This window comes from Geotrypetes seraphini, chromosome 6 (assembly GCF_902459505.1).
Source record: "Geotrypetes seraphini chromosome 6, aGeoSer1.1, whole genome shotgun sequence".
Lineage (NCBI taxonomy): Eukaryota > Metazoa > Chordata > Amphibia > Gymnophiona > Dermophiidae > Geotrypetes > Geotrypetes seraphini.
In genome coordinates this window covers 159,636,584-159,649,317 of record NC_047089.1, presented here as the reverse complement: position 1 = coordinate 159,649,317, position 12,734 = coordinate 159,636,584, and the positions used below count along the sequence as shown (strand labels likewise).

At 40.8% G+C, this 12,734-nt stretch overlaps 1 protein-coding gene across 1 annotated transcript in view; it reads left to right on the top strand.

Annotated features, from left to right (window-relative positions):
• Positions 1-12,734, top strand: part of F7 (coagulation factor VII) — a 53,336-nt gene that overhangs the window by 36,436 nt on the left and 4,166 nt on the right. The window contains exons 6-7 of the mRNA XM_033949465.1: positions 3,326-3,432; positions 5,965-6,085. Coding sequence (XP_033805356.1) covers positions 3,326-3,432; positions 5,965-6,085 — 228 coding nt within the window. The remainder of the gene's footprint in view (positions 1-3,325; positions 3,433-5,964; positions 6,086-12,734) is intronic.

Genomic DNA, 12,734 nt, shown 5'->3' with positions numbered 1-12,734 from the left:
CTGTCAGGGCTGGCTTTAATCGTTGACTCAAGGCACTGGCAATTAAGGATGCCAAAATACCCAGCCTCTGATCTTACCTGGTCTACAGGTAATGCCTCGTATTGCCTCCCGTTCCATAGTCTAGTCTCTCTCCTTCTCCTTTTGCCCTCCCCACAGGTCTCGCATTACTCCCTTACCTTTCTCATTTACCCATGGTCCTCAAACGTTTGTCAGCCAACACGAGTGGCAGCATCATCATGACAGGCTGCCTTTGTCCAGCCTATGGGACTTCTCTCTGCTGCATCATGCCTTTTCTGATATAATTTTCTGAGGATGGGATGCAGCGGAGGGAGGACCCAGGGGCTGGCTGGAGGCTGCCTGTCATGCTGCTGCTGCTGGCAACTGACATCATTTATAGCAAAAAAAATTGGATATCTAGATGGTAAAAATAAAAAAAATTTGATAATGAATTTCTAAACAAATTTTAATTATTTGATAACAAATAAGCTGTTGTCATCAATTCCTAACATTCCTGAAACGGTCCCAATTTGCATTAGCCTCATTCTGCTGTCCTGACTACAGATGCATCCGGGGACAGAAAACACACACACACACACACACACACACACACACACACACACAGATAACCAAAGAAAGATGAAGTGTTTATTCAGACCAGCATTCCCAGTCACAAGCTAATAATGGGTGTAGCTTATGAGGAAAAGATAGTTTCATTTCTCATGAACACAGGGAGGGGGGTGGGACATTCCACAGCCAGTAGTCATAGTTACAGATAACAAAAAGAGACAATATTTTTGTGTGATTTCTGCATAGCAACATAAACTTATAAAGAATATACCCTTACAATTCCCTTTTTCTATACATCTCTATTGGTATTCTTCTTATTCCCTCTAAGAGCAATCAAACTTGTGGTGGGCATATCATAACTATACACCAGTCTTTGGAACCTCTTATGATATATTTATCATTTCAAGTTCCTGTCTTGTGTATTTTTATAATCATTTATGTCCACCACCACCTACCATTCCCTATTATATTTTTATTTTCAATTCTTTAACTAATTTTTTAATGATAATACCCATAAATATCTTTCTTAAAAAATCCTTGTGAGTCGTGTAACAAAGAATCTTCTAATTCTAATTGAAAGGCAACACTTATCTTGAAACTTGGTGGTTCCTGCCACCATCAATGTTGATGTTTCATAACTCCCAACACCCTTTCTTTTTGTGGGCGTTTCAACCCCAAATGGGTCTTCCTTGGGGGATGTTAAATATAAGCTGCCTCTCTGCAAATAAATACAACATAGTTCGCACTCCATCGCTGTGCGTTGAACTCCTATCCTCAAGATTATACTGTTGTAATCTCTCAGCCCTTGAAGATATATCTACAATTGTAACCTCTAAACCTCCCCTCCCTCGTATTCACTCAGTTCTTTAAAATAACCTTTCTCACACTTACATCTGCAATCACTCTATACATCTAAAAGAACCTCTCATACAAAAACTAACTCCACATTCACGCTCTACTAATTGTAAAAAAAAATATATATATATATAATAATAATAATAATAATAACAATTTATATACTGCAGGACCGTGAAGTTCTATGCGGTTTACAATGATTGGAAATGTTACAGATTGAATGGAATAGACAAAGTACAGACTTAGTGATTGACAATTCTAGTGATCGTTTCTTGAGGGCTAAGATTGTACAGGTTGGTTTCCTAAGTATTTCAGGAACAGATGTGTTTTTAGGCATTTCCTGAATTCCCCATAGGTAGTAAGCACGAGCAATTATTCAAGGTCTTTGCCCTATTTTGCTGCTTGATGTGCGAAAAGATGTTGGTGATGACTTTTAAATTTACAACCTCTACCCGGTGGAGAAACAAAGTTTGGGTGTGAGCTTCGCTTGTGTCTGTTGGTTGTGAAAGAGAAAAGGTCTGTTATGTATTTAGGGGCTGAACCATAAAGTACCTTGAAGCAAAAACAACCAAACTTGAATTTCACACGTGCCTCCATCGGCAGCCAGTGTAGAAGTCGATAGGAAGGTGTTACGTGATCAAACTTCTTCAGTCCACAAAGTAGTCTAACCGCTGCATTTTGAACTAGTTGCAGTCGCCGCATATTCTTCTGGAAGAGTGCTAAGTAGGCGATGTTACAATAATTGAGTTGACTCAGTATAAGGGATTGTACCAGAATTCGAAAAAAAGTCTTGTCCCATTCGGAACATACATGAACATTTTGCAGCAAAGATGCGATTGGACAAAAGATAGTACAAAAAGCCACTTTATAAAGCCAGCTACCTCACCTTCACTACTCAAACTACTTCCAAATATTTAATAGCTAGCATTTCTCCATACTGCTCCTCCCCAGGTTAAAAATAAACATGTTTATCCTGCTGCTTACCCAGTTCTTATATAAAGTTACTTCAGTCTTCTCAGCGTGTATGCGCTTATCTCATTTTTTGTCGCAACTGCCAAACAAACGGTGTAACTTCTATACGAGTGTGTGAAAGGCCACTCATTAAATCAATGTGTTAATACCAAAAATCCTTACTTACATTTTTAAAAAGCTTTACACTTCTCACATAGCATTTATGGCGTGTGGCTCAAAAATCTTAACGAAAGGAGATATCTTTTTCATGCCGCTATCGCTGACGGGCTGTTCTTAAATCCAAGTTTCGCAGATCATAAAACTGCCACGCCCGTACGCTAACGTGGAGGGAGGGAAACAACAAAGGTAGGGGGAATGATTTTATTTTCAATTTAGTGATTGAATCATGTCAATTTTGAGAATTTATATCTGCTATCTATATTTTGCACTGCTTAGGAAGAAATGCATTTGTTTCTATTTCTCTGGGGTTGTACTGCATACAGAGTCTTGAATCTTAGTGTTTCGTTTGTATATATTAGCACTTTTAGTTTTTGGCCCTGTATTTGCATAGGGGTTGTCTGTGTTCTGGTAGGAATGAATGTTGAGAAGCTTACAGTGTGTTTTGTGTAGCTTAATTTTGTGGTTAACCATTATGTGTTGTCAATAAGATTATATTGTGTGTGTATACTGTATATGAAAGATGAAGGAAAAAAATGTACAATTAGTACTATTATGGGGGCGGGGTCTGGCCCGCGACTTAGCCTGTGTTTTCGATTTTGGCCTCTTAATGTGACTGAGTTTGAAACCCCTGGCCTAGAGCTTCAGCAAATACATCTAATCTTGCTGGTGCCATCTTTGTCCCAAGGTGTGCTTTGTTTGAGGATTATACTATTGTGTCTTCTAAAATGTATTTACTATAGCTTGATGTAGTGATTATTTTATACTTCTACAGTTGATTATCCTTGTGGGAAAATACCTGTTCTACAGAAAAGAGAGAAGATGTTTGATGGACGAATTGTAGGTGGTAGTGAATGTCCTAAAGGTGAATGCCCTTGGCAGGTGAGTCTTAAAACAGTTTTGTAGCTTGTTGACTGATTTTTATTTTTCTAATGTGGTCATAGTAAAGTGTACTCACCGTGTATGTGAAATTATACATGAGGGTAAATCAAAAGGTAAAGGCAACATATATTTAATGGCTTTAATAGAAGTAACTGTGAACAACTGAACATATCACTTTTCCACATAGTCCCCATGCAAGACAACGCATTTGTTCTATCGTTCAACTTTTTTGGCTTGGTGCTGTTTGGAACTATTACAAACAAAATATGTTAAATCAAATCATACTGAAGAAATTAAATAAGGTATCAACAGAGTCAAGAAATGAAATGTTCAGCTTCTGAACAGATAAGTTATTCATTGAAGGGCAGTTCAGTAACAAGCTGCTTACATTTACATGCCAACTGTGTGCTCAAATGTACAGAAAATTGGGTCCCAAACTGGGCCGTTTTGAAGCCGCTCTTAATTGGCATCATTGATGAGGGTCTTAGAGGAAATGTGAGATGCCTTGCTTCCCCACCTAGCATTTTCTCAGAGTCCTGTTAAGTGATGTAGATGGAGCATTTTCGATATGATGAGTATAAATCCAGCTCCTTAACGACCGGCACCTCTACCCTGATGAATGAAACTCAAAGGCATCTCCTAGTACACCAAATGGACTCCCACAAAAGCCCAGTAGCGAACATGACCATTTTCAAGACAAGAAACCGCCATCCTTTTGTTTCAAAAATAGCCATTTCTCAGATGTGTTTGAACCATTTTTGAAAAAAAGAAAATTGCACTAAAGAAGCCGTTGGGATGTAGGAGGGGGCCAGCATTTTTAGCCATGCAGACATCCCAGTAGAGCAATGGCGCACCCTAGAGGGCACTGCAGTGAACTTCACATTAAAGGTCCCAGATACACATCTAACCATAACCCCCTTATAGTGTATTATGAACCCTTCAAAGCCTACTGGACCCAATTGTACACCACACCTCCTTATGCCCACAGGTGTAACCTATATGTAGGTACAGTGGGATTAGGGTGGGGTTTGGAAGACTCACATATTCCATCAGAAGAGTAGTAGTTAGAGTTAGGGTTACCAGACGTCCGGATTTCCCCGGACATGACCTCCTTTTCGAGAACATGTCCGGGCGTCCGGACGGCTTTTCAAAACCCGGCACTTTGTCCGGGTTTTGAAAAGCTTTCAGCTAGCAGCAACGTGGGGACGGCATCTGCACATGCGCAGATGCAACGCGGTGACATCACGCATATGCATGCATGCTTTTATCGTCATCGCGTCACACCAGCGCAGACGCGGATGCCCTCCCAAGCAGACAGATTGAGGGGGGCGGAATGGGGCATGACTCGGACGGAACTGGATGGCCATGGATCCGGATTTTTGTTCCCGAAATTCTGGCAACCCTAGTTAGAGTGGGATTATGGGCCTGAGTCCCCATCTCTATGGTTGATTATACTGCCCATTAGGCTACTCCAGGAAGCTGCTTGCTGCTCTCCTAGGACCGGCCATAACATCTGAAGCTAACATACAGTCAGGTATGAACTGTTTCATTTACATCTGTGGTGGGTGGGAGGGGGGTCTGTGACCACTGGGGGAGTAAGGTGGATTCATGCCTTCATCTCTCCAGTGGTCATCAGGTGAGCTTTAGGCAACTTTTTGGCATTTATTCGTTATTAAAACAGGTCTAGCCTCAAATGTCCAAATTGTGCCCTGAACATTGTTCCATTGTTGCAGAAAAATGTCCAGATCATTAGCCCACCCTAGTCCCAACTAAACCACGCCTTCAACACGCCCCCTTGAGATTTAGATTTTGAAAATAGCAATTTGGAAGGTTTGGTGAGAAAAAAAATGTCCATCTGCCCCTTAATGCCACTTTTTGAATGTTTTTCCTTTTTAATGAACCCCTTAGTGAAATTCCATTCTTGATGTCCATGATTCATTTTTATCAGATCATTTTTCATATTTACCCATCTCCTTCATCCTCCTGCTCTTTGAAAATCTACATTTCTGAACCATTGAGCCTCTGTTGTTGTATTTGAACAATAACAATAAAAGGTGTCCCTGAGTTAAAGGGTCATGGATTTGATCACATCCTTTCTATGTTACAACCAAAGTGGTTTACATATATTATTTGCATGTATTTTCTCTGTCTCTCATGGGTTCACAATCTAAATTTTGTACCTGGGGCAATGGATGTTTTCACTACTATGAGGAAACACTGTCCAAGCTGATTTTTCTAATGCTTGTTACTTTCTAGAACAGGGGTGTCCAACCTGCAGCCCGAGGGCCGCATGTGGTCCCATGAAGTATTTTATGTGGCCCCGGTCGAGGGCGATGCAGTGTTTTCCTATGCTGCCCCCGGGTGTTTACCATCTTTCCGGCTCCCTTCTCTGTCTTGCTGCAGTATTTACGCGTTTGTGCGGCCCCCAGAAATTTTGGGAGGCCAATGCGGCCCAGGGAAGCCAAAAGGTTGGACGCTCCTGTTCTAGAATAAAGTAGAAGATTGATTTAACATGTCATTATTTGTTTGCAGGCTTTGCTTAAGAATAATGATAGTTTTATCTGTGGTGGCGTGCTGCTTTCTCCTATCTGGGTAGTCACTGCAGCTCACTGTTTAGCCCATGTGCCGACCAATCAACTAACGGTAACATTAGGTAGGTACTTTGCTCACCTCATCATCAACTGTATATGGCTTTAGTGTGAAACCATGTTTTATACAATATGGATAAGGGAGACATGCTACTGGGAGACATACTGATGTTTTAACAGCAGCATTTCTTGACAGCAGTTTTGCTCCAATTTAAACCTTATTTTAATGGAGTTAATTCAAGTTTCTTCTCCATCATTTATTTATTTAGATTTATATCCCGTCCTCCCAGTAGCTCAGAACGGTCTACAAGTAAACATACACAATGGAAGTAATTAGACAAATAAGATGTACAATAGGTTTAGATGCTTGGACATACAAGACTGTGCAGTATTTATCAGAGTACAAACAATTTTTCAGAGTACAGACTAAGAGAGGACTATACTGAAATTTAGGGAGAAGTTAAACAGGGGAGAGAAGAGAGAGGTGGGGTTTAAGGGGGGGTGTAGACTGAGGGAGACCTTTAGTTGAAGAGGAGGGTCTTTACCATTTTACGGAATGTCAATAAAGAGTTCTGTTGCCTGAGTTGGGGGGGGGGAGTTGATTCCAGAGATGTGGGATGAAGTGGCTGTAGGATCGTTTGCAGGCAGTTTCTGAGAGGAGGTAGCTGTTTTTTTTAATGAGTCAATTGGCATTGATAATTGGAAACTAAAAACCAATTATCAACCTTAATTGGCACTAATCACAATTTACGCACAAATTTCTAAGCATATTCTATAAAGTGGTGCGTGTAAATTCTAATGTGCGGATCTGAAAAGAGGGTGTGACCATGGGAAAGACATGGGCAGCCCATGGGCATTCTTAATTCTTATAACATATGTGCACTGCCATAGAATATGCCTGATCTGCGCAAAAATTAGATGCAGAAATTTAAACCAAGTTTTAGTTGGCATAAATGGTTGCACCTAAATTATAGTTGTATTCTATAAACCACACCTAACTCTAGTAAGGTTTAGTGAATAGCACTATGTGCATTTTTTTTCTACGCCAATTTTCCAGTGCCATATATAGAATCTAGCCCTGAGTTGTACAGTAAGGGGCTCATAATCCCAAAATTAAAACATCAAAAAAACCCGCCTAAGTCGGCACTTGGATGTTGGCCGTCTAGCAAGACGTTTCTTCTGCTGTGCGTCCAGAGATCCAGGGGGCATATTGGGAGGTGTGTTTTGGGTGGGCTTAACTTAGACATCTTGCAGCAACAATCAATCCTTTACCCAAACGTGCTGGATGGAACTTAGACGTTCGGACTTAGACCTATTTTAGAAGCGTCTAAGTGCCTCAAAGGTACCCAAACTGACCAGATGACCACTGGATACATTAAGGTATGACCCCCCCCTCTCACACACACACTCTCCCATTCCTCACTAACCCCCTCCCCCAACCCCCAAAATTTGAATGAACCATACATACTTGTCTCTAAAATAGCAGCACTTGGTATAGGAAAACCTAGTAGAGCAATACACAGGTGTCTTAAGTAACCTGGTGGATGGGCTAGTGAATCATAGTGAGAAGGACCCAGGCCCATAAACCACTCTAACCACTACACTTATGGTGTAAAGTGTGAGCCCATCAAACCCACCAAAACCCTACTCTACTGCCATAGGGACCTGCAGCCATGAGGTCTATTGGGGTCATAGGCAGGTGAGTCTAGTAGGCTTTGAGGGAGTTTTGGAGGGCTTACCAAAAATGATAAGAGGTCTACGGTGAGATGTACTTCTGGCAGCCTTTATGTGAAGTTCACAGCAGTGCTCTCTAAGGTATTCCACTATTCTGTTAGCATGTCTTTGTGGCCAGTCCATCACAATGATGACCACTCCCACAACCAAATGGTCTGGATTTGGAAGTTTTCAACTTGGACATTTCTTTGGTCAAAAATGGGCTATAACCTTAGGTGTCCTAAGGGCTGGACGTCCTGTCGGCCCAGACGACCAAATAGGCAATTTAAAATATATATTTTTGGGAAATCTAGAGGTTTGGCTTTGGAAAATGGATGTTTGTGTGTTTCCGACTTTGGATGTTTAGCGGGAAATGTCCAAGTCAGACTTAGATGTTCTTTTTGAAAATGGCCTTCTATGGTTATAGAATACTCCTTAATGCCCAATCAACACTTATGTGCACAACTGTACAAGTCACATGCATAAATGCTAATATTCTATAACTTCAGCATGCATATTAACTCCTAAATTTAGATGACCTGTATTGACTGAGAGAGCATGTCTCTTGATAAAATAGCCTCACACAGTCTGCAAGAATCATGGGTATATTAATATATACATGCATAGGTGCATGCATATACATATAGAAGTAAATTTTCAGCAGTAAGCAGCTTGTACGCTACTTCTAGCCTCGGGCTGGCCTAAGTTTGCATATTCAATGTCAGGGCATGTACAACTCCTGGCATTGTATATCTGGGTATGTCAGCTGACCTGGACATTAATCAAGCATCAGCTAATATCATTACTACTATTATTATTACAATTCTTGATATACCGCAACATATTCACTATGTGGTGTCTATGTGGTTTAAAACCAGATAAATTTAACAGGTATTAAAAGTGGACAGCGGGCTCAAAATCTAGCTATGGTATCTGGGGCAGTGGAGGGTTAAGTGTCTTACCCAGGGTCACATGGAGTGGCACTGGGATGGAACCTGCAACCCCAGCGTGCTGAGGAAGCAGCTCTAACTACTAAGCCACTCCTCCACTCCACTCATACCAGTGCCCTGTTAACTCACCTCATAAATTGAAGACAGCTGTTATAATGTCCTAACTAGAGAATGACATGGGGACAAATTTTTCCCCACTCCGGCGGGAACTCATTTTCCCGTCCCTGCGAGTTCTTTTCCTGCCCTGACTCATTCCTGTAAGCTCCGTCCTCATCTGCACAATCCTCAAACACTTTAAAATCATAAGTGTTCAAGGCGTGTGTGGTTAAGGCACAGCTTACAGGAAAGGGGCGGGGACAGAGATTGCGACAAAACTTATAGGGACATTGAGCTCCTGCAAGGAGGGGGACAAATTTATCCCCATGTCATTCTCTAGTCCTAACTTTATGCAGTTACTTAGCCAGTTAGCAGACTGAATATTGTTTCTAAATGGCTAAGTAGCCCCTCTGCCCTAATTCAACCCCTAATCTAGCCAGGTAGGGGATGTCTGGTTAGCGAAGATATTGATTGGCACTAATTGTTTAAGTTCAACATCAATGCCCAGCTCACTCAGTGGGGTTTAACTGGGCAGAAGCCTTTTTTTCCCCCCCAGTTAAACCCTTTTGAATTATGACCATATATTTTATAGGCATACATTACAGTTCTGCCCGTGCTCTGTCCAAACTGCTCCCCAGACATGCCTACCCTTGCAGAACAGCCGATGCATACATTTTCTGGATCTGCTTTCTACACGCATAATGCCGGGAAAATTGTATCGAGGGGGGTAGTGAAAAGTTCTCATCCCACCAACTTCCTGAATTCTGAGCGTTATTTCCACTTTATTTTTTATTTTATTTTTTATAATTCTTTATTCATTTTTAATTCTTACATCAAGTGAATATACATAATAAAAGACAATTTCCACATATCACTTGAATTACAATCAAATATTCTTGTAAGAGAAAATAAATACCCCCCCTTTTTATCAATACTCCTATTGCCATATGATATACATTTCCCTCCCTAACCCCAAACATAAACTATCCATGTGCTAAGATATCTGATCATTAGAGTAACTAGTCAATGGTCCTCATATTTTTTTAAAATTATGAATATTCCCTTGTTGTAATGCTATCATCTTTTCCATCTTATATATGTGGCAAACTGAATTCCACCAAAATGTATAATTTAATTTACATTACATTACATTACATTTGGGATTTCTATTCCGCCATTACCTTGCGGTTCAAGGCGGATTACAAAAGGTTAGTTTAAAAAAGACAGAGTTACAATGATTAGCTAGAGAGGTAAGTTGTAGGTCTAATAGACATTTAGCAGGTTGTTGAGGGTGAGGTGGTTTGTCAAAGAGTTAATAGGTGGTCATAGTGGAAGTTCTTTTGTTATTATTAGTGCAGTAGTGGGTAGATCAAATGTCAGTTTTAGAGTTACTAAACGGTCGTGATGTTATTGCTGCTTCAGGAATTTCTTGAAAAGTTTGGTTTTTATTTCTTTTCTGAACGTCCTATAGTCTGGGGTGGTCATCAAGAGGTTGGAGATCTGGTTGTCCAGTCTTGCGGCTTGGGTGGCTAGGAGGCCGTCGTGTAGTTTTGTTCTTTTTACTTCCTTGATTGGGGGGGGTATGAATGGGGCGTGCGTTTTTCTTTGTCTTGTAGTGGGTGCTTGGATGAGGCGATTGTTCAAGTATGATGGACTGTCTCCGTGTAGGGTTTTGAATAATATGCAGTAGAATTTGAATTGGATTCTTTCTTGGATTGGAAGCCAATGTGAGTTGATGAAGGCTTCAGTGATGTGGTCATGTTTTTTTTAATGAGTAGATGAGTCTTAAAGCTGTATTTTGGATTGTTTGGAGTTGTCTAATCGTAGTTGCAGAGCAAGGAAGGAATAGGATGTTGCAGTAGTCCAGTATCCCTAGTATTAGGGATTGTACTATAAGTTGGAATTGTGTTCTTTCAAAGAATTTTCGGACTTGTCTCAGATTTCTCATGATTGCGAATGATTTCTGAATTGTTTTATTTATTTGCGGTTGCATAGTGCAGCATCTGTCTATGGTCATGCCAAGTAGTTTTATGGTGGTTTGGATGGGATATTTAATTGCGTTTATGTCTAAGTTGGTTGTGGTTTGGATCTTGTCATTTTCGAGAAGGATGAATTTGGTTTTGTCTTGGTTGAGTTTAAGTTTGTGATTTTTCATCCAGGTTGAGACTGTTTCAATTGTTTGGTGAAGTTTGTCTGTCATGTTAGGTTTAGAATGATCGTATGGGATGAGGATGGTGATGTCATCTGCATAACTATAGGTGGTTATGCCCATATTGTCCAGATGCGTTCCTAGAGAAGCAGTGTAGAGATTGAAGAGGGTGGGGGATAGTGGAGATCCTTGTGGTACGCCGCAGGGGTTTGACCAGGATTCTGACTTTTCTTTGTTTGATTTTACACTGTAGGTTCTGAGTTTTAGGAATCCTTCAAACCAAGAGTATACTTTATCTGAGATGCCTATTGCGTCTAAGATCTGTAGAAGGATGTTGTGATCCACTAAGTCGAATGCCGCAGTTAAGTCCAGTTGTATGAGAAGCATTTTTTTCCCTGTGCTAAGGTGTTGTCTGACGGTATCCATAAGGGAGCCTAGTAGTGTCTCTGTGCTGAAGTTTGTTCTGAAGCCTGATTGCATGGGGTGGAGTAGGTTGTGGTCATCTATGTAATTGGTGAGGAGTTTGGCTACTAGGCCTTCTATAATTTTGACATATAGCGGAATTGAGGCTATAGGTCTAAAGTTAGATGGGTGGTTTTGTGGTGCTTTTGGATCTTTTTGAATTGGGGTGATGACGATTTCGCTGAGGTCAGCAGGGAATGTGCCTTCTGTGAGCGTGAATTGAATCCATTGAAGAATTGTGGTGCGGAATTTTACACTAGAGGTGGTAAGAAGATATGAGGGGCAATGGTTGAGGTCACAGGAGGCATGGCTGTATTTTTTGTAGAATTTGTTGAATTCTGACCATTGTATGTTGGGGAATTGAGTCCAAATTCTGTCTGCTGCCGTTGCCTCTTTTCCTGGAGGGTGGATTGTGATTGGGCTTTGATGGGATGGGTTAAGGATGAGAGTGGTTCTGGTGTTGGTAATTTTGTTCTTGAAGTGTTCTGCTAGGAGGGTGGGTGATGGTGGAGGAGTATTCGTGGTGGTTGTGTATGGTTTGGTGTCTGTTAATTCTTTCAGGATTTGGAATATTTTTTTGGAGTCTTGGGTTTCCGTGCCTATGAGGTTAGTATAGTAGCTTTTCCTCTTATCCCTTAGTTGATTTTTGTATTGTTTGTTGATTTTTTTCCATTCGGTTTTTGTTTGATCTTGGTTCTTTTTTCTCCATTTTCTTTCTAATCTTCTACACTGTCTTTTGAGTTGGAGTAATTCGTTATCAAACCATTGGTCTGATTTCCTGCTGGTTCTGGTTTTGGTTTGTAGGGGGGCCAGATCATCAAGGATGTTGGTGGACACATTTTTCCAGTGGGAGATGAAGTTTTTTGGGTCGTAGTCTTGTATAGTTTCGTCTACCTTTGACCAAAAGATGGTTGGGTCGATATGTTTGCGTGTGGTATATGTGGTTTTTTTTGATTGGGATGTGTGTTTGGTCATGGTCCAGTTGATGTTGAAGTTGTATGTGTAGTGGTCTGACCATAGGGATGGGGACCATGTTCCGTTAGGAGTTTGGATTGCTGGATTGGATGTTTGGTGAGTCATGAATGCAGCAATGTCCAGTTGATGACCTTTTTCATGGGTGGTTTGTGGGTTTAGGATCTGGAAGGATAAGGCTTTGAGGAATGATAGACAGTTATTTGCTGGTGTGGAGGTTGTGTCTTCTAGGTGTAGGTTTAGGTCTCCTAGGATGAGGTTATATTCTGCTGTTAATGAGTTTTGGTAGATGAAGTTTTCAAATTCATGTCTCACTGTGGTCCAGTTTCCTGGTGTTATGTAGCAGAGCAAGCAGTTTAGTGAGTTTTTTAG